The 21,986-nt window shown below is 39.3% G+C and overlaps 1 protein-coding gene across 5 annotated transcripts in view; it reads left to right on the plus strand.

Annotated features, from left to right (window-relative positions):
• Positions 1–21,986, plus strand: part of NELL1 (neural EGFL like 1) — an 883,212-nt gene that overhangs the window by 635,643 nt on the left and 225,583 nt on the right. For all 5 annotated transcript variants that reach the window (XM_003993068.5, XM_003993069.5, XM_045039061.1 and 2 more), the window contains one exon: positions 11,632–11,727. In XM_003993068.5, coding sequence (XP_003993117.2) covers positions 11,632–11,727 — 96 coding nt within the window. The remainder of the gene's footprint in view (positions 1–11,631; positions 11,728–21,986) is intronic.

Below are 21,986 nucleotides of genomic sequence, written 5' to 3' on the forward strand. Positions count from 1 at the left end.
TGTGCTAAAGGTCCTCTGGAGGAAGAAAGGAGGATGCCTGGAGTAGGTCGAATAGTGGCCCCCTGAAAGATATTCTAGGTCCTAACCCCTAATACCTGTGAATGTGACCTTTAGAAATGGGGTCTTCGCAAATCTAGTTAAGATTTGCAAATCTTACCTTGAGGTGGTACCATCCTGGATTTAGCACGGGCTCTAAATCCAGTGATTGGTGTCTTTAGATAAGAAACAAAGTCCTATATAGCACCTTCAGGAAACAGCAGTGGTGGCTTGCCTCATCCCGGCATGTTTGGTATCGTGTGGGCTCACCAGATGAATATGCAAGCAAGCTCAGCATGTTTGGGGAACTGCATCTGGTGGGATAAGGCTGCTGGTGAAAAGTGGCAAGGAAGCCTTCTGCAGAGGAAGGCAATGTACAGGCTCTGTGCCACTTGCTGGTGTATTTATCCTGTCATTTAACCTTCACCCCAACTTGAAGAAGAGGTAGTCATGTATTCATCTCACAAGTGGGCAAACTGAGGCTCAGAGAAGGCTTGTAACTTGCTGAAGGTCACACAGCTAGTGACTGAATCCAGGTATCTCTGATTCTAGGGACTGTGCTGTTTTACCTCCACTGTGCTCTATAAATTAGAAATACATTTTGAGGGACTTGAGCCTAGATGTTTCAAAAATAACATTAGCTCAGGAATGAGGGCAGCTCGTGTTGTAGGTGAGATATCGCTAAACATCTAGAAAGACAGATAACCAGGCAGTGGTGAAGGCTCGAGGCCCGGCGGGTATGTGCAGCATGAAGCCAGCCATTAATCAGACAAGCTCACTTAAGAGGACCCTGGGCTTTGACTTTGAAGACAGCCAAAGAAAGGTCAAATATATGTTTTTCAATCCTCCAGCAAGCAGAGCTCTTTGGAATTCTTTGCATTCTACAACATGGTAATTAATAATTCTAATTCTGTATTCCTTCCTTGGGACCTTGAAGCATGGAATTGAAAAACTATACCTCTTCAACAAAATACAAACAACAGTGTGATAACCCTGTGAGGTAGGGTTTCATTTCATTTACCTTTAGTTCCCCAAGTCAGTGTCTTTTTCCCCTAGATAGATTTCCTCTCTGTGTATGTAACTAATGATAATAATATCAATAATTATTACCTTTTGAGCACCTGACTCTAAGCGCTCAACCTGCAGTAAATTTTTTTTTCTCATGACAACCATATAAAGAAAGTGCTGTTTTAATTTCCCATTTTTCCATGAGGAAAATAAGGTTTACAAATGTGTCTCGGTAAGTTCTAGGTTACACAGCTAGAAAAAGACCTGAGATTTGTAGCCAGGCTGCCCATGTCCCAGAGCCAGTCATCTGACCGTCCAGGTGTCCATCTGTGTTAGGTATTTGAAAGGGCAGGAGTGGGGAGAACTGCAAACGCTGCAGTTCTTCCTTCTTTTTCTCCTTTCATCTTTCCCTCCTCCCTTATTTCTACCCTCTCTCTTTCCCTCTCCACTCCTTTAAAAACGCAAACAAGCTTTCTCCCATTGGGGAGAAATTCTGGAATTCTCAGTCTCTGCCTTGTAATTAACTTTTGCTTGGGCATGTCATCTAGTTCCTGTCCTCTTCGTGTCCTCATTCATTACAGAATGGTTCCATTGCAGATTGCCTTTTAAGATTCTTGTGGAGCGCTTTTTAAACCAAAGCACAGAATGCTTTATGAGTTTGAGAAATCGCTCCAATTTCAAGGTGGAGGTAGGAAATGGAAAAACCCTCTCAAGGGCTCAGCTCCACCCAGATGACCCAGCTACTATCACTGCAGCCTGGATTCATATCTCACTCAAGGTTTAACATCTCATTCCATGTGGTTATATAAAATCACAGAATGCTTTTCCCGGGGAGAGGTTACTGGAATTTGTTTCTTAAAAGTTTCCAGACCGTGACCTCCAGAGGTCACAGTATAATATAGGTCTTGACTCCAATATGGCCTGCAGCAGGAAACCTTCTGACCTCCTCACCCTGGGCATTCTCCTCAACTGCTTTTCACAGATAGCACTTTCAGGTTCTTATTTTTAGCGCTCCTGTAAATGCTGAACACCACATTTTGAATTGCTTTCAGAGTTTTTGTTGCAGAGATAAAACTTGGCTGTTGTCTTAGTTTTTTACATTGTGGGACATCCTTAACTAGCTTCCTGAATTTTGCTTTTTGAGATTTGAACACCAACTCTTACTCTGTTCCTCTTCTTAGGTTTTTGTCTTAATCCCTTATTATTTTCCTTCCTATTGATTCTAGTCTTCAACAAACTCTCCTGAACTCTGGCATCAGTTTATATGCCAGTTAGGGAAGACAGATCACAAGTTTTCACATTTGGGAAGAAATTGCTGCACTGTATTAACCTAAGAGACTATATTAACCTATATTAATATAGGTTAGTCCTAACCTATAGGTTAGTCCTATAGTCTCTAACCTATATTAAGAGACTGACAGATTTAAGAGGAACTGACCATTATTGTGCACTTATGTTCATGGGCACGGTGAAAAATACTTTATATGCACTATTTATTTAATCCCAGTAATATCAGCGTGCCATAGGTTCTCTTATTGACCTAACTATACAGATAAGGAATTTGGTGCTTAAGGAGATTAAGCAATTTTCAAAATAAGGCCATGGTGGCAATCCTTTTATAGTATACACATGTAATAAATCAACATATTTTACACCTTAAATGTACACAATGCTTTTTTTTTTTTTTTTTAATGTCAGTTATATCTCACCCAAGCTGAGGGGTGAGAATGAATCAGCTAATAAGGGTTGGAACCGGGACCGGAACCTAGACCTGTTTCCAGAGTCATAACCACACACCAAGCCGTAGGCTCTATGGAAGAATTCCACAGACACCCATGTTGTTTGAGTAATGTGTGAATGATTGACCCCTACGTGCAAAAAATCAGGGCTGAATATTCCTCATTCCCAAGTTTTTAGAGATTTTTTTGCTGCATTGCTCTTCCTTTTATGTGATTCTTCCATTTCTACATTTCAGAGACTTTAAACTCAAGAAACTTACTCATATTCAGCATTTTGGCTGTGCTTTCCTAGGAAAAAGCCACCAGTTTTATTCTGAATGAAATTGGAATTGCAGGAAAATAAGACAATATTGGCAGTTCTGAATCGTTCGAAAGAGCAGTGATTACCTGAGGAGGAAGGCAAAGTAGAAGTGGCTCTTCAGTGAAATAGCCCAAAGCCTGGGTTAGTAGAATACCAGCTACAGGGGCGCCTGGGTGACTCAGTTAGTTGAGTGTCAGACTTCAGCTCAGGTCATAATCTCACGGCTCATGAGTTCAAGCCCTGTGTCGGGCTCTGTGCTGTCAGTGAAGAGCCTGCTTCAGATCCTCTGTCCCCCACTCTCTGTCCCTCCTCCACTTGTGCTCTCTCTCGCTCTCAAAAATATTAAAAAAAGAAAAAGGTGGGGGAGTTGCCTGGGTGGCTCAGTGGGTTAAGCGTCTGACTTCAGCTCAGGTCATGATTTCATGGTTGTGGGTTTGAGCCCCACGTCAGGCTCTGTGCTGACAGACTGGAGCCTGGAGCCTGCTTAAGATTCTGTGTCTCCCTCTCTCTGCCCCTCCCATGCTCACACATACTCTCTCTCTGGAACATAAATAAACATTAAAAAAAAAAAAAAGAATACCAGCTACAGTCACTGTGTCACAGTCACTGTATCTCCTTCCTTATGGCCCATCTCCCAGCAAGCTATGTGCTCCTCTGGTTCCACCAGTGCATCTGTCCTTCTGCATGTGCTCTTGCTCCCCAGCCCTGACTTGACCCTCCTTGGCCCCAAACTGCCTTGTTCCTTACTGTTTTTCTGATTCAGCTTAGGTATCTGCTGTTGTGTGGACCTCTTTTTCATCTTCTAGAAAGACGTTTGTGCAGGCAGTGTTGCTAGGATATATAAAGCACTACGTGATCTGTACACTCTACCCCTCAGGGCTTCTGCACTTGCTGTAACCTCTGCTTGGAACACTTTTCTGCTTGATGGCTCACTCCTTCTCCGCTTGTGTCTTTACTCAGCTGTCACCTGCTCAGCTACACCTTCCACAATTGCCCTGTTTAACTGTAACCCTCCCCCGCTGTCACCTCACCCTACCCCACTCTCCTGCTCTCTTGTGGTTTTCACTATATCACTTGTCATCATCTACCTTACTGTGTCACTTACACACTTATTTTGTTATTGTATATTTTCTCCCACTAGAATATAGACCCATAAGTTGAAGTATTTTTTTATCTATTCTTTGTAATTCTTGGTTCTCAGAATAATCTTTGGCACAGAGGGCATTCAGTAAGTATCTGTTGAATGACTAAATAAAAAGGACTGTCTACCTTTGCTAACCTTTGACACCGTTGACATGTTGAGCTGGATAATTCTTTGCTTTGGGGCTGTCCTGTGCATGCAGGATGTTCAGCAGCAGCATTCCTGGTCTCTGCCCACCAGTACACCCACCACTGCACTCCCCCATTTGTGACCCCGGAAAATGCCTCCAGACATTGCCAGGTATCCCCTGGGGAGGGGAGGATTGCCTCAGGGAGAATCATTATAATAGACTTTCAGATTCTGGAGGATAGGGATCATGTCTTACTAGAGTATCTAGTGTCTGAACACATAGTAAATGATCCATTTTTAAAACTGAATTGATCTGACTTGGTCAAATGTTAATCTCAAATTTCATGATACAGTTCATGACACAAAACTGACTTCTCAAACTTTGTTTTCTTTACATAATTGATGTACTCTACCAAAATACACAGGTTTAATATCACCAGAATTCAAGATGATAGAGAGGAAGGCAGAATTGCAAACAACATGACCCTCATCCTTAAGAATCTCACAGTCCAGTCAGAGAAGCATATATACAGCCTCACCCCGCTTCTCCCCTCCAAAACAAAATGCAAAAGGATGCACTATCTCTCCTTTCAACCTTGGTCATTCCCAACTACTTTTTCCTCTGAAAGAGATTTTCAATAAAGGCTCATATAGTAAATATTTTGACTTTTCAGGCCACATGGCATCTGTTGCAACTATATCCCTAGAGAATAGCAACATTTACTTTTATCACTCTTTCTAGAGCTAAGACCAAAATCTGAAGATTAATCTAAAAGTGACTCTGTGGCCCCACATACTGTCACAGAATGCTGTGGACTAGAAGAATACAGTGATTACCAAGGATGTGTGAAATAAGTGCCTAGTTTAAAGTGCAGGTTTAGCGGGCTGGAGAAGTAAGTCATTGAATGATAGCTTGTTTTAAAAATGATAGAGAATAGAGTACAGTGCAAAGCAATGCAATGGAAGTCAATACAATAGAAAACATCGGAATGCATTACACATACTGAGAGTCAATTTTATATTACTGGTTGTGTGTATGTGAAGGTTTCTGAATAAAACTTACAGCCTACTATTTAGAGTAGTAAAAAAGATGAGCAAAGCATTATGTTAAACCAAATAACTAGAATGATGGACAGAACAAAAGAGTCTGTATGCAGATATCCAGGCAGTACACTACTGTGCCTTGAGGTCACTAACAAATCCAGGAAGTGGATGGGAAATGGGAAGATGGAGAGGATGGTTTGCAGGTGCTAACATGCTCCTGTTTGCCTGCATGACTAACTGCATTTTCTTCTAATGCTCCGTCTCTAACCTTGATGTGAGTTATAAACACTGACTCATTTTCATCTTCTATTCAATACCTTTCCGCAGGACAAACCTTGACCTGAAGTGTCCCTTTTCCTGTGCTTCTCTTCTTGGCAAAAATCCCATTCATTCCTCCAGACCCAACTCAAATGCCAGCTCTGTTGAAAAGCTTTGCCCTAAGTCCATCAGGCACAATTTATCACATTGTCTTCTATGTTCTGTCGGCATTTTATTCATATTGCTATCATAGCATTTATTGCATTTTATTCTTGGTTTTATATGTGTTTTAGATGTCTCTGCCATCTCTCACCTAGCTATAGACTTCTCAGCACCCAGCATGTTTTCTGCACACAGTAGGTGGGCAAGCTCAAAATGGTAATGACTTAGAAAGAGGTGATTGATGCTGGACTCAAAACCCAGATTACCACTTAGCAGTGTGACCTTCCACTTCTCTAAGCCAGCTTTCTCATCTGACAATGAGGATAACATGGCTAATCCACAGTGCTGCTGCTGTTAGGATGAAATGGAATATAGTCTTTAAGGCCTTAATAGGTTTTCCATAAATGGAATTCACCATTACTATTGTTAGTATTATTAGTGTTGAAAAGGAGAGTGCAAAGGGCTATTACAGCTGTCGATACAAACACACATAGTAAGTAGTAGGGGTGATGGTGACCTGAAGGCAATAGTTAAATATCAACTTGTGCAGTATACTGTGTGCTTAAGACCAGAATAATATGAAAATGGAGAGTTGTAGACATCTGGATGTTTGGTTTTATGTATCAGACTAGCCATCTGGATGATTTTATTCTTAGTTTTTTTTCTGCGTTTTAACTGTTTTTTTTGCAGGGGGGAAGAGATTAAGGAGGTAGAAATGGAAAAAAAAGGGTTAAAGTAACAGAATTTTGCTCCTGGAGACACCTAATAGACTTACATTGTGTAAAGTTGGAGCTGAGTTTCTCAGTCTCAACACTGTTGACATTTTGGGCCAGATAATTCTTTGTTATGCAGGGCCAACCTATGCATTACAAGACGTTTAGCAACATCCCTGTCCTCTACCCACCAAATGTCATTACCGCACTGACCCTACCTGCCATCTGTGACAACCAGACATGTTGGAGAGGGTCTTTGATACATACCATGTTCTGAAAGAAATGAGGAATAAACCAAAAAGCAAACATAGAGGTGATATCACCTTTGTTACTGACAGCTGGGTTGAAGAAGATGAGTTTAAGTCGGTAAGACAAGTTAATTTGCTAAGAATGAACACAGAAGAAGGCTGACTTACCAACCAGGTTCCAGGGAGGAAGGCATCATCTGGGAGGTAAGGAAAATTGATTCCATCTGAATGAAAGCAGCTCATTCCCAAGAAAGAAGTGGGGGTGGCCATGGAGTTTTGGTAAGCATGAATAGGTTTTAAATATTTCCTCCCCATTTGTGGTTTTAGGTGCACATAATCAACTTAATTATAATCGTTGGCTCATAATACCATGTAATCATTGGTCCATGGTAGTCAGCTATTATTTATTGAGGTATCTTGATGGTTATTTTTAAAGGCTGTAATTCACATCTAGTAACTATCCAAAACAAAGCTAGAAATGTAACAATTACATACTTCTAATGGTGCTTCCAGCCTTGTTTCCTGCTTCTCCCACCTGAGAATCATCACCCTGATACATATTCTACCCAAATTTACCAATAGAATTTAATTCCCCTGCCTGCACAGGTCAGAAATGAGCTTGAGGAAAATGCTTCCTCAAGGAAACCAGGAGGGAAAAAAGTTTCCTTTTATCAGATGGTGCTGAATAAAACTTGTATGTTTCCTTATATTTTGTCAGCATACTGAGTATCCCTGGAAACTAAATATATGCCCAGAAAACTTTCTGAGGATCCTGAAAAGTGTTTGGACCTTGAATGGATATTACTTTTTTGTTAGTGTAAAACCAGCGTTGTCACATTGAACACATGATGATGATACTGGGCATCTGCAAACCTATATTCTCATTTTGTTCCCTACATGTCCAAGTTTTGTTTCACATGCTGAGACTTTTTGAATATGAAACAAGTAGTCTTTCTGTGGATTAATGCTCCCTCAATTTTGAGTTTTCTGGTTTTCTTGCACAATGAAGAGTCCCTTCAAAAACAGAATAATACCATTTCAGAGTTGGTCCAGGGCAACATCTCCCCCAGGGTATGACATTAATAACAAATGGCATTGTAATGGCAGAATCAGGTTTTTAATTTCATTGCATATTTGTAGTCTATTCAAGTCATGCTTCGAATTAGTGGTTGACAAAAGAGCAACATACCCACGATGCCTGAGTTTTCCTGAGTTTGCAAAGTAGCTATGATTCCAAGTTTCACTGTAAACCATGTGATAGAACTAAACTCATCAAGTCAAGGAAGGAATGACCATGAGCCTTCATTAAAGAATAAGCTCCATGGCATAGGGATCTTTTCTGTGTAATCCTTGGCACATCTAGAACAAAAACCGGTGCATGATAGTAGTGTTCTTTGGGAAAACAGAATCCTGGTGATAAATAACAACAGTCACCTCCAGGTCCTGAGCACACTATACCTGTAGTGCCCTGTGCTGGGTGGTTTGCATTGGCAGTTCAATGTAACCTGCACAGTGTAGGTGTTTTTGTCATTATTGTTTGTTTTGTTCTCTGAGGTCCAGAGAAGTGAAATAATTTGCTGTAGGTGACATAGCTATTAAATGCAGAACAAGGGTTTGAGTCATGTGGTTCTCCTATCCTGTCTTCCCAGAAACTGGAAAGAAATGTAGTGCTGACTTGGCTTTTTGTTTTGGTTATACCATCCACTAAGTAATGCTGTGCAAAATTATAGGTCCTCTGAGCATCAGAATCTTTGTTTTTGAAATGTTGGGCTGATAGTTGATCAAGAAGAACCAGATATAAATAATCTATCCACAACCTTTAGTTTAGGATGCCAGTGTCTTTTGATGTCTTGTATTCAACGAAATACTTTGCATTGATCTTGATTTCCGGTAGTTCAAGTTTTGGATGACATGTTCCTTCTTTATTTGCTTTTCTGTTTTTTTTTTTTTTTAATTACTTTGTCATACTCTCTGAGGTTTGAGTAGGTAATGAATTTCTGTTCCAGATAGAGTCCATCAAAAAGTACTGTGTGCCTAGATTTCGTAAATTGTGACTAGGCTCAGACACAAATGGAGATTAGATAAGATGAACATGAACAGCTCCCTACCCCCCTTCTTTGGTGCCATACATGCAATTTGGACATATTTATTTTTTTCTTTCAATTTATAGACCATTTACTTAGCCCTTATGGAACTATCCAAAAAAGAACAAAGCTACCCATGTGAATACCAGATTGCAGATTAACCTGCACTGTAACATATAAAGAAAAGGCAAGGCCTATAGCCAAAGAAGTCTGCTTGAATCTTTGCTCTCCTGCTTTGCTACCTGAGTGGCCTTAGACAGGGTACTTTGTTTTTGAGCCCTGCTTTTACCTTTTTTGTGAAAGAAACAGTAACGCCTATCTGTCATTTCCATGATAAAGGTCACTACTACCATTATTAGAAACTAAATCAAGCATAAACAACAAGGGATGCCTTTAACCCATCTTGGGGAAGCCCTACTCCTTGTCGAATGGGCTTATATTGTCTGGGTATTAGGCAATTTGTTCCCACTCCGTGCTTCACCGTCATGACAATATTGCCATCAATCAATTTTATTTAACAAAATAGTTATTTAACACTATGTGCCACACACTGTTTAAAGGCCCTTACAAACACTAATTCATTTCGTCCTCACAGCACCCTATTTATTATGACATCTGCATTCTTAGAACATTACAAACATTATGCTTGCCACAAAACCTCGATCATTTCTTCGTAAGAGTTGAGTAAGTCAGGAGCACGCACGCATATTATTAAGAATCTGTTTAAGTGTGTGTGCACATGCGCATACAGCTCTGGCCCAAGTGCTGTTTGTTTCACTAAAGAAACCCAAGCTGAGCTTCTTGCTTCTTAATTCCTGTCATCTTTTGGGGTCACTTGAAACTGCTCCTTACCAGCTTCCCATCTGCCATTTCAGCCTGCAACAACACTTTATTTTTTGTTACTAGCTCTGGTGCAGAGCTATATGTTAAATATCCTACTTGAAATGTCAGTCACCAGAGGCCAAATGTGTGATTTTTGCAAGAGATTTTGTATACGTTTGTATGCATATGTTTATATACATATTGGTTTGTGATGAACATACTGAGGCTGATGTGGTCCAAATGTGTTTTGCATAGTCTTAGGGTACTAAGATGCTAGAAAATGGGAAATCGTATTTGAATAGCAAGGTACACGCTGTCTGTCCTCTGACAGATGCAAAGGAGCTCACGATTAATTACTAAGCTACAGAATGTTAAATTATCCAGGGGATGTTAAATGATGTGGAAAATGGTAATATTGTGAGAAGTTCTATGTATTTGAACTAGTGTTCAACTCTCCAGAGGTTTTTATGTAGCTTTTTAAAAGTTAAACCCATATTATTTGGGTGATGATGGCAAAATATAACGATGACATTTTTCCAGTGTGGCATATTTCTAGCAGCAATTAAAAGCATTTGCTCACCTAGGTCTCTTGTGAATGAAAGAAACTCAGAGGTAACAAGTTGCAATCATCTTCATTAATGACAATTTCTGCGGTTTTGGTACACTATATTATGGGTTATACTGAAGGGTTTGATCATAAATTATCCAGCATGGAAGTGTTGAGGAATTGTTAGAAAAAGAGTTTTCTTGTCAGAATAGTCTGCAGAATATAGGTCAGTTCATTCAGCAACTACCGTGTGCTCAGGTTCTAAAACTACAGTACAGTGGGGAGCAAGAACAATCCAGTTACTTGTCCTGATGGGTCTTACAGGCCAGTGGATGAAATAGAAGGTGGTAACTAATTATACATAAGTGAACAATTATAGGTGGTACTGCTAAGGAGAGGTTCATGGAGCTATACAGCTAGTGGGTAATATGGGAAACCAACCTGGTCCCTGAAGGTTAACAGGGCAGCACTGAGTTGGGATTTGGTTTATCAAAAGACTTAACAAAGAATACATCCTTTGAAACAGCATTTGCACATTGAAGCATTTCTCCTAAAGGAATAATTTGAGGTGTATTGAGCATTTTAGCTATAAGGACAAGGTAATGTTTTACTATGGAATTGTTGGAAACATCTTAAATATCCAGCAGTAAGCACTTAGTTAAATTTATGTCATCAAAAATTATATAGACTATTCCAAATCTTTTAAAGTAATATACAAATGTTTTTATTATAATAAAGGATGTTTTAAAAATAGTTACAAAGAGTAGTTTCAAAATCGTATTTAAAATGCCTTTGCGTTTGGGGCACCTGGGTGGCTCAGTCAGTTGAGCATCCCACTTCAGCTCAGGCCACGGTCTCGTGGTTTGTGGGTTTGAGCCCCGCATCCGGTTCTGTGCTGACAGCTCGGAGCCTGGAGCTTACTTCAGATTCTGTGTCTCCTCCTCTCTCTGCCCCTTCAATGCTCATGCTCTATCTCTCACTGTCTCTCAATAATAAATAAATGTTTAAAAAAATAAAATAAAATGCCTTTGCCTTTGACCCTACCCTATCCTTTCTAGTTTCCTATTTGATTTAAAATTTATCAATAATCAGAATAATAGCAATAGTAATAGTTGCTCATACTAACTACCCCTTAGCACATGCCAGCCCTGTGCTAAATACTTAATATCCATTATTTCAATTGATTTCATATAAACCAATGAAATATGTATTATGTTTATTTCTTTTTGTATACAGAAACTTTTAAATATGTCAACACATAAGTATTCTCTCTGCAACGAAGAAAGAATTGTTTCTGTGTTCATGCTGTTCACCATGAGTTTCCTTATTGCCATCTTATCTAAGAGAAATCTCTTACTATTATTATTATTTATTTATTTATTTTTTTTTTTTGTGACAGCTTTCTGCCAAGAGGGCTGCAGGTACGGTGGAACATGTGTGTCTCCTAACAAATGCGTCTGTCCTTCTGGATTCACAGGAAGCCACTGTGAGAAAGGTAACCTTGCCTGTTTTGTTATTTTGGGAGGATAGGGAGTGGAGACAGAGAGAGAATCTTTCATAGAGAATGAAACTCTTTCTCTAAGTATGGTACTGTGGGTTAACTTGGTACCTTATGTTTTGATGGCAGGTGTTCCTCTTCCAAAGAGGGTACATTTTGATTACAGAGTATTAGGGATCCTCCCTTTGAAAATAGGGCTTCATTTGCCCTCTCTCCAGCGTGTCTAATTTAGCAAGGTCGAGTCTTTTCTCTGCTATAGTTTGCTGTGTGCATTTTTAGTGCTAATTGGAGATAAAGCCTGATGAACTGACCTGCCCAACTTATCATCTATTGGGTAGCATAACATGCAACTATTGGAGTTGTAACAATCTGCTGCCTCAACAGAATCTAGATTAGAACCACATGCTCTTTGCGTAAAAGCACATTAAATAACTCTAGCAGCAGGTTTATTGGTGTGCTTGGAATTTTATTCTAATATTGGTTTATAATGAACATTATCGTTCATGGACCTGATAATATAAGCCGATTAGTATTGGTAAGATTCCATTATGTGCATCTTTCTATTGGCAATAAATGTAATGTTTACACTTGGTGCTATCTGGTGAAATCCAGCTCTCTTATTAATTGAAGACGTCTTCCTACCTTTGTGTGAGTGAAAAGTGCCATTCGATGTCAGTGTGCCAGTGTGTGCAGTCAGTGCAGGCAAGGGGTTTATGCCACGTAAGGATGTCATTTGCCACGTAAGTATGGCATTATGCCACGTAAGGATGACATTTCAGTGTATTTGCCCATGAGTTTTGTTAGGGTAAAACCACTGTATTGTGTTTTTCTGAGAAGGGAGTGTCACACTTGACACTTACCATAGAATAGCATAGAAAAATGGAAACACGATGTTGTCATCATTATTCCTCTTAGTTGATGAGTTTGAGGGTGTCTTCCTGTAATGCCAAAGATCGAAGCAAAGCTCCTTTCCTTCACGTTTAAAGTTTTCATATTTTTAATGAGCCCAAACTGTCCAACAGACTACATTGTACTACCTGTATATTTATAAGGCAGCCTGAGTCTTTATAAAAATATTTCAAAATTTACATAAATTATTCAACAAGGAAGTCAATGACATGCACACCATCATTGCCATATTTTGTGATAGTATCCACAAATCAAGTCACATTTATTAAATAATATTAATTGGCTTATCCTTAAGAAGAATGTGTCAAGGAGCCAAGTTCTACTTCTGAGCAGCATATGAGAACATTACTCCACGGAGCTGAAATATTCTTGCCAAAAGCAAAGACACCAATTGGTAACTTAGCACACATGTCTTTACTGTAGTACATTTGATTTTGATTACGTTTTCTAAAATTAAACAAAAAATCTGAAGGTTTCCCATTATTTCTTCTAGAACTGCTGTGTTTCCCTAAAATGAGTATCCAGGGATTAATGGGGACAGAATGGTGATGGTGATGATGTTGATAATGATGGATACCACTCCTACCAATAGACCATTTATCATGTACCAGTTATGTGTCAGGCCTTTAAAATGAGTGCTTTAATGTTAACACACAAAAGAGACTGATGTCCCTGCTTTAGTTTACAGATGGTAAACTAAAGCTTTATCCAGGTTGGCAACTTCTCTAGCCACTTCTGCAGTGCTACAGAGCCACTATTAGAACTGAGAATAAAATATAAGTTGCATTGCACAAAGCCTGTGGTATAAACCCTTGTGTGTGTTTCTCAAGGATAATACATGGACTTCCTGTTAAAATCCAGACTCCTGGGCTACCACCCCAGACCTGGTGAATCAGGACGTCTGGGCGAGGGCCCACAAATCTGTACTTTCACCAGGCACTTCAGGTTGCTGTTATAAACTAATTGTTAAATTGTTATTGAGATATTTAGCCAGAACATCTGTAAAGTTCTTACTCTTTTTACCTTTTAAAGAATTAGGGGAGAGCGTTTATCTTAGACCAATGCCCGAGTCAATGGCCGCTCGTGAAAAATTAACTGTTGTTTCTGATGACTTGTTGATTTGACCTCTGGCCTTTTCTCTGCTTGATAAGGGGTTAACTGAATCAGTGCTTATGTTCTGGTCCATAATGTGGAGCAGGAAAAATAGAGATGAAGGAGAAAAGACCAGGGGAAAAACGAAACAAGGGCAGGCAGGACATGGGTTCCTACATAAATGTTACGGTTGTTAAATTTAAGATTGACAATTGCATTTTCATGAATCTTTGCAGTTATTATAAGGTTAAAAAAAATAAAACAAGGTTCTCCACGTGTGCTGCTATCTGCCATCAGTAGCAAAGCCATTCCATTAAATGCTGGCCAGTATTTTTTTTTTTTTTTAATGTTTACTTCTTTTTGAGAGAGAGAGAGAGAGAGACAGAGTGTGAGCAGGGGCAGGGGAAGGGCATAGGGAGAAGGAGAGACCCAGACCTCAAAGTGGGCTCCAGACTCCATGCTGTCAGCACAGAGCCCAATGTGGGGCTCGAACTCACAAACCGTGATATCATAACCTGAGCCCAAGTCAGATGCTTAACCAACTAAGCCACCCTGGTGCCCCATAATGCTGGCCAGTATTCTAATTCTGTGAGATTTTTTGTGAGGATCAAGTATACATTTTCCAGTCAGTTGTGTGCAAGGGATCTAGATGAATTTAGGATAAACACTGAAAACCTATGCCATATCTTATCTGAATTATTTTGTCACATTGATCATTAGCAAGAAGCATTAAGTAATTCTGTTTGCCTTTGAATAGTGATGTTGGATGCCTTGAGTCTCAGAGTACAAGGGAAAATGCAAACGCATTATGAATGTCTCATAGCATGATTAGACTAAATCTTTTATTTGGTTTGTTTCAATTTCAGGGCTAATTAAACGGTCCCATTCGAGCTATATAGAATTCACTTATGTTTCATTGCCCCCCCCCTCGTTATTGGTTTTATCCATTGTGATATTCAGCCTTTAAGAACATAAGTACATTTAGTTAAATCATTGAAATAATTTGTTTAAAAAATGCCTGTCTAGAATTTAATGAAGTTAAGACTCCCACCTGTGTTTTTTATGTTACCACAAAGATAAACAACCCTGCATTTATCTTCTATTGATGAGATTTTAGTAAATGTAAGCTTTTTATTTATTTTTTTATTTTTTTTTCCTTTTTTTTTTATATATGAAATTTATTGACAAATTGGTTTCCATACAACACCCAGTGCTCATCCCAAAAGGTACCTGCCTCAATACCCATCACCCACCCTCTCCTCCCTCCCACCCCCCATCAACCCTCAGTTTGTTCTCAGTTTTTAACAGTCTCTTATGCTTTGGCTCTCTCCCACTCTAACCTCTTTTTTTTTTTTTTTTTCTTCCCCTCCCCATGGGTTCCTGTTAAGTTTCTCAGAATCCACATAAGAGTGAAACCATATGGTATCTGTCTTTCTCTGTATGGCTTATTTCACTTAGCATCACACTCTCCAGTTCCATCCACGTTGCTACAAAAGGCCATATTTCATTTTTTCTCATTGCCACGTAGTATTCCATTGTGTATATAAACCACAATTTCTTTATCCATTCATCAGTTGATGGACATTTAGGCTCTTTCCATAATTTGGCTATTGTTGAGAGTGCTGCTATGAACATTGGGGTACAAGTGGCCCTATGCATCAGTACTCCTGTATCCCTTGGATAAATTCCCAGCAGTGCTATTGCTGGGTCATAGGGTAGGTCTATTTTTAATTTTCTGAGGAACCTCCACACTGCTTTCCAGAGCGGCTGCACCAATTTGCATTCCCACCAACAGTGCAAGAGGATTCCCATTTCTCCACATCCTCTCCAGCATCTATAGTCTCCTGATTTGTTCATTTTGGCCACTCTGACTGGCGTGAGGTGATACCTGAGTGTGGTTTTGATTTGTATTTCCCTGATAAGGAGCGACGCTGAACATCTTTTCATGTGCCTGTTGGCCATCCGGATGTCTTCTTTAGAGAAGTGTATTCATGTTTTCTGCCCATTTCTTCACTGGGTTATTTGTTTTTCGGGTGTGGAGTTTGGTGAGCTCTTTATAGATTTTGGAGACTAGCCCTTTGTCCGATCTGTCATTTGCGAATATCTTTTCCCATTCCGTTGGTTGCCTTTTAGTTTTGTTGGTTGTTTCCTTTGCTGTGCAGAAGCTTTTTATCTTCATAAGGTCCCAGTAATTCACTTTTGCTTTTAATTCCCTTGCCTTTGGGGATGTGTCGAGTAAGAGATTGCTACGGCTGAGGTCAGAGAGGTCTTTTCCTGCTTTCTCCTCTAAGGTTTTGATGGTTTCCTGTCTCACATTTAGGTCCTTTATCCATTTTGAGTTTATTTTTGTGAATGGTGTGAGAAAGTGGTCTAGTTTCAACCTTCTGCATGTTGCTGTCCAGTTCTCCCAGCACCATTTGTTAAAGAGGCTGTCTTTTTTCCATTGGATGTTCTTTCCTGCTTTGTCAAAGATGAGTTGGCCATACGTTTGTGGGTCTAATTCTGGGGTTTCTATTCTATTCCATTGGTCTATGTGTCTGTTTTTGTGCCAATACCATGCTGTCTTGATGATGACAGCTTTGTAGTAGAGGCTAAAGTCTGGGATTGTGTTGCCTCCTGCTTTGGTCTTCTTCAAAATTCCTTTGGCTATTCGGGGCCTTTTGTGGTTCCATATGAATTGTAGGATTGCTTGTTCTAGTTTCGAGAAGAATGCTGGTGCAATTTTGATTGGGATTGCATTGAATGTGTAGATAGCTTTGGGTAGTGTTGACATTTTGACAATATTTATTTTTCCAATCCATGAGCAGGGAATGTCTTTCCATTTCTTTAAATCTTCTTCAATTTCCTTCATAAGCTTTCTATAGTTTTCAGCATAAATGTAAGCTTTTTATAACCCCACTCAGGATAAGCAAAATTTTATCTTCCTTGGTTTTTGGACAGTATATTATGTTGGTCCTTCTCTATGCCCTTACCTTTGATTTGGTTTCAGCATAAACATTGAGATGTGTAATGAGAGATGAGTGAAGAATCAGAAGTCATTTTGCTACTTTTTTAGGATAGAGCAGCTAGAGAAAGCTTTCTTGTTAACTTAAGGGAGCTGATAGGAGATCATGCCAAAGTGACGTAACGTAGCCAAACATAAAACAAAATGAAACAACACAAAGTCCTCCCAGAGACTTTTCAGTGTGAAATCAAGGAGCTGCACTAAATCCAAAAATAGGTAACCTACCAGAAAACAGCAGAACATCATCTTCTGAGAAGTGAATGAGAATAAACTTTCTACTTGGCATTAAGCAAATGTGCAAGCAAGAAAAAGTAGACATTACATATAAGGTATCAAATTATGTCCAGTTAAAGGTTTCATAAACTTGACAATAGTGACCTTGTGGACCAGATAGTTCTTGGTTGTGGAGGGCTGTCCTGTGCATTGTGGGTTATTTAGCAGCATCACTGGACTCTGTACCCACCAAATACCACTAACTGGGTCATCCCCAGCCAGGACAAGCAGAAATGTCTCTTGACATTGCCAAATATTGCCTGGGAGGCAGAATTAATGCCTACTGACAACACCAGGTTAAGATGTAGCATTTTTAAAAATCTTTACAAAAATTTTATGTATGTATGCACACACACATATGTATTTTAGGTAAATGTATCTCGGTATTAGTTACTGATAATATACAACTTATAAGCATTTTTTGACAGATAAAACATTTTTAGAAGTGCTCAGAGCCACTATAATTAGAAAATTCTTGACCATCCAAGAACCAGAATCTGGCTTATAGCCACCATGTGCTCTGTGAGATGCACCTTCTTATTGTCATAGGCACCAGGTTGATGTGGAAGCTCTGTCTACTTTCTCCCACCAACAGAATAAACAGGTGAATGCTCGAACCGCACTCAACAAGTAAGTTACTCTAACCCTTGTGTTCTAAAGGAAGAGAAAACCCTTTATTCTTTCTTTTTCTTTTTACAAAGTGCTTTTAATATGTGTAGTAAGAAGATAATGTCTCATAATATAAAACTTAGACACACACACATCGTAAATGGAATATTCTCTAAAATGATTTCTCTCTGACGATACTAGGCAGTCAGTTTTAGAAAGCGTTTTGACTGGGATATAAATGAAGATGTTCTCGTCTGGTGGTGGTACAGACAAGGCATCTAATTTTACTACATTTTCCTACTTGTATATTTCATGAATTCTAAGCTGTATACCCAAGCACTTATAACCAGGATCTTGTGAATCAGACAAAGTTGGACAGTACTTATCAAACTATAGGCTAGACCATAGTCTAATGTAAAAAATTATAAAGAAATTATACTGATATCCTAAAATTAGCAGACCTTGACTTTCTCCCACATTGCTTCAGAAATGGGTTCCTTTATTGTAAATATTGTTCAATAAACTCACATAACCATTGAGCCTCTCATAATCTGCAAACGTTACCAAAGTATATTAAATACCTGATCAAGAATATTCAGTTTGGGGGGGGCACCTGGGTGGCTCAGTTGGTTTAGCATCTGATTTCTGCTCAGGTCATGATCTCGCAGTTCATGAGTTTGAGCCCTGTATTGGGTTCTCTGCTGTCAGTGTGGAGTCTGCTTTGGATCCTCTGCCCGTCCTCCCAGCCCCCAACCTTCTCCGCTTGTATGCATGCACATACATGTACTGTCTCTCTCTCAGAAATAAATAAGCATTAAAAAACAAAAAAATTTTTAAGGATATTCAGGGAAATCAATAAATAGCAAAAAGTTTAACTGTGTTATCCATTCACAATATAATGTCCAATAACTATTTTCTTATTTTGATTATCTGGATTTTCTAATATAATAAATATTATTTGTGTTTATTTTAAACTTTTAAAAATAATTTCCTACTACAAAGAACATAAAAAGTCACATAAAGGACTTCATTTTTCTTAGTTATGGGGGGGAGAGGGTAGTCTTTTAGCTTTTCCTTAAAGGGAAATGACTTTTTTGCCAGATAATTTGTTCTTTTCCCTGTGCCACAGGGACTTGCAGACATAGAGACAGAGAGTAGCAGTTTGCCCTGAGTATGTTATCTATCCACCAAATAAAAAGAAACAAAGACTTCTGTAGTCTTCCAAATTTTAAATATTGCTTTGATTTTGAGAGAGCTCTGCTGGCATTCATCTGTATGCATTTTCCCTGCCCACTCTTGTTTCAGGAAAAACATTTAGAGTTTTTTTTTTAATTTTTTTTTCAACGTTTATTTATTTTTTTTTGGGGGGGGGACAGAGAGAGACAGAGCATGAACGGGGGACGGGCAGAGAGAGAGGGAGACACAGAATCGGAATCAGGCTTCAGGCTCTGAGCCATCAGCCCAGAGCCTGACGCGGGGCTCGAACTCACGGACCGTGAGATCATGACCTGGCTGAAGTCGGACGCTTAACCGACTGCGCCACCCAGGCACCCCATTTTTAGAGCTTTTAAGAAGATGGATAATAGTTCCATTCTGTCAGTGGAAAAGAGAGTATTTTTTCAGTTTCTTCTCCAGGTATTATGAGACTGTGGGGAAGGCATGTGGAAAGAGACTGTAAATGTGCCCCTTCGAATTCCTAGCAGTCAGGAGATTTATTTACCGTTTCTCATCATGAGCTTTCTCTGGTTGTCTGTCACATGGTGCAGGCTTGGTAAATGGCAGCTTCTATTCCTAAAATTGCTGCTGTTGTACAACCAATAGCTGCTTGAGTAAGCAGTGCTTTTGTGGCATCATTTAAAAGGGAAATATAAGGATCTGAGGTTTCTCTGAGTTGAACCACACAGATGCTCTATTAAAATTTCATTAAAGTTAGATGACTGGGAATTGGTTTGAGGAGCTGTTCACTTCTCTGAAGGTTTCCAGAAATAGAGAATAGCAGAGAAGAGGCATTGTAGTGGAGGGAGAGACGAGCCCAGACCCACCATCACTAAGATCATTCACCTTGAGTACCTTGTTTGGTACCTTCTTCCTGTCCTCAATTCCACCCACTCAACTTTTCTTCTTCTTTCAGCTATGATGGAGAAATTCAGCCTGAGATCTAACATAGTTTCCCATGGCTCCAAAATGCTGTTGCCACTTAAGTCTTGGAGCTGTTTGGAGCTATGTCAAAACCCTGTCCTTTACCTGCCAGGGTCGCCATTTTGTCTGGTTTCACGCATAAGGAAAAATTCCTCAAGCCATTTTTCATTCTCATCTCCTTGAAACAGAGCAAGTTTTCAAGTCATATCAGTACAACTTTTGGGAGTGATACCTTTTGTTCACAAATAAGGATATGGACTATAAATTAGGTTAGTAGTATAGAGGGTAGTATAGAGGACTGGAGTAAAGGACAGAGGCCTAAGTTCTGATAATAGATCTGCTTCACGAATTAGCCTCTGTGAAGTGAAACTTACATTAGCCCATCTCCCATCTATTGTAAGTCCCCAAAGTTTTTCATCTACTTCTTGTGAGGCAGCTAGTTTCAGCCTTTTGAACATCTACGAGAATACATATGTATGTATTCAGCCAGTCACTAGTGGAGTTGGGGTTCTGACCCATGTATTACTGAATCCAAAGTTCATACACCTTCCAGTAATGTTTCCTCTTTTTAAAAATTTTTTTAATGTTTACTTTTGAGAGAGAGAGGCACAGAGTGCGAGTTGGGGAAGGGGCAGAGAGAGAGGGAGACACAGAATCTGAAGCAGGCTCCAGGCTCTAAGCTGTCAGCACAGAGCCCAACGTGGGGCTTGAACCCATGAACCGTGAGATCATGATGTGAGCTGAAGTCAGACGCTTAACCGACTGAGCCACCCAGGTGCCCCTAATCTGTTTCCTCTTGATCACATTACTTGTGTCCAAGGGCAGTTGAACCAAACGAGTTCTATAGGAGGCCAAATAAATTATGTTTTCCTGTGAAGAATGAGCCATAATTTCCTACTTCCTTATGTGCATTGTTTTTACATATTCCTTTCAAAATTTTTGGTGTGCCTAAGGCAGGAAGAGAATAAAGAAAATAGGGATAAAGAGTACAATCTCTGAAGCCACACTAGCTCATTTTAAGTTGGGGTTTCAGAATATATGATATCAGATATACGTAATGTTTCTAAGCTTGTTTACCACTAAAAAAAGGAATATCGCTATCATTTATTTCATAATATTATGGTGAGATTAAATGAAATAATCTATTTAAATCACTTGGTAGAGTGCCTGGCATACAATAGGTATCTGTAAATGATATTTATCATTAATTCTGTTCTCAATTTACCAGTAATAAAACTGAGATTCAGAAACAATAGGCTACTTCCCCAAGGACACTTGGGAATTATTATTATTTTTTTTGCCATTGTTTGTTTCCCATTTGTTGGTGTTGAAGATTTCACACCAGGTTCTCACAATATTCTTGATAGCATAGATGACTTTGTACCTAGGCAGACGTGAGACCTCATTGAAAAGGCTACCCACAGTTCCATCTACAAATATTTCCTTACACCTTTGTGGATTCTCCAAATTCACATAGGAAAAACAAACATTCTGATTCTCAGTTCGGCATCAGGAAGCCTGGATGCTATTCCCAAATTCTACGCTTTACTAGCTATGTGATGGGGGCAACATTAGCTTTTTAGTGTAAAATGAGAGTAATCATCTTAGAAAACCCTGAAAGTGGTCTGAACTCATTCATCAAGCTTGCCTAGGAATTTATACTGAGAGAATAATCAGAGATGGACACATAAATGAGGTTTGAGGACATACCTACAATCTTCAAAGGATGGTATTTTAAATAATAATACATTGGAAGAAACCTAGATTTATAACAGTGGAGAATTAGTGGAATAAATTATAGGCAACGATTGTATGGGACCTTTCAAACCTATGAAGGAAGAAGACTATTTAATGAGATGGGGGATATAATGTACAGTCAAGAACATAAACTCTGGAACATTCTGTCTAATTCTAAGGCCTTACTCTATCATCTTGGAAAGTTACTTCAATCTTTTGTGCCTTCCTTTCTTGATTTAAAAAATATGCATAAAAACAGTACTGCCCCACTGGAAAGTATTTTTAAGGCACCTGGGTGGCTTATTTGGTTAAGCATCTGATTCTTGATTTTGGCTCAGGTCATGATATCACCATTTGTTGGATCAAGGCCCACATTGGGCTCTATTCTGACAGCTCAGAGCCTGCATGGGATTCTTTCTCCCTCTCTCTACCCCTTCCCTCCAAAAATAAATACATAACTTTTTTTTATTTATAAAATTTTGTTTATTTTTGA

The sequence above is a fragment of the Felis catus genome, chromosome D1, assembly GCF_018350175.1.
Source record: "Felis catus isolate Fca126 chromosome D1, F.catus_Fca126_mat1.0, whole genome shotgun sequence".
In the NCBI taxonomy this organism is placed as follows: Eukaryota; Metazoa; Chordata; class Mammalia; order Carnivora; family Felidae; genus Felis; species Felis catus.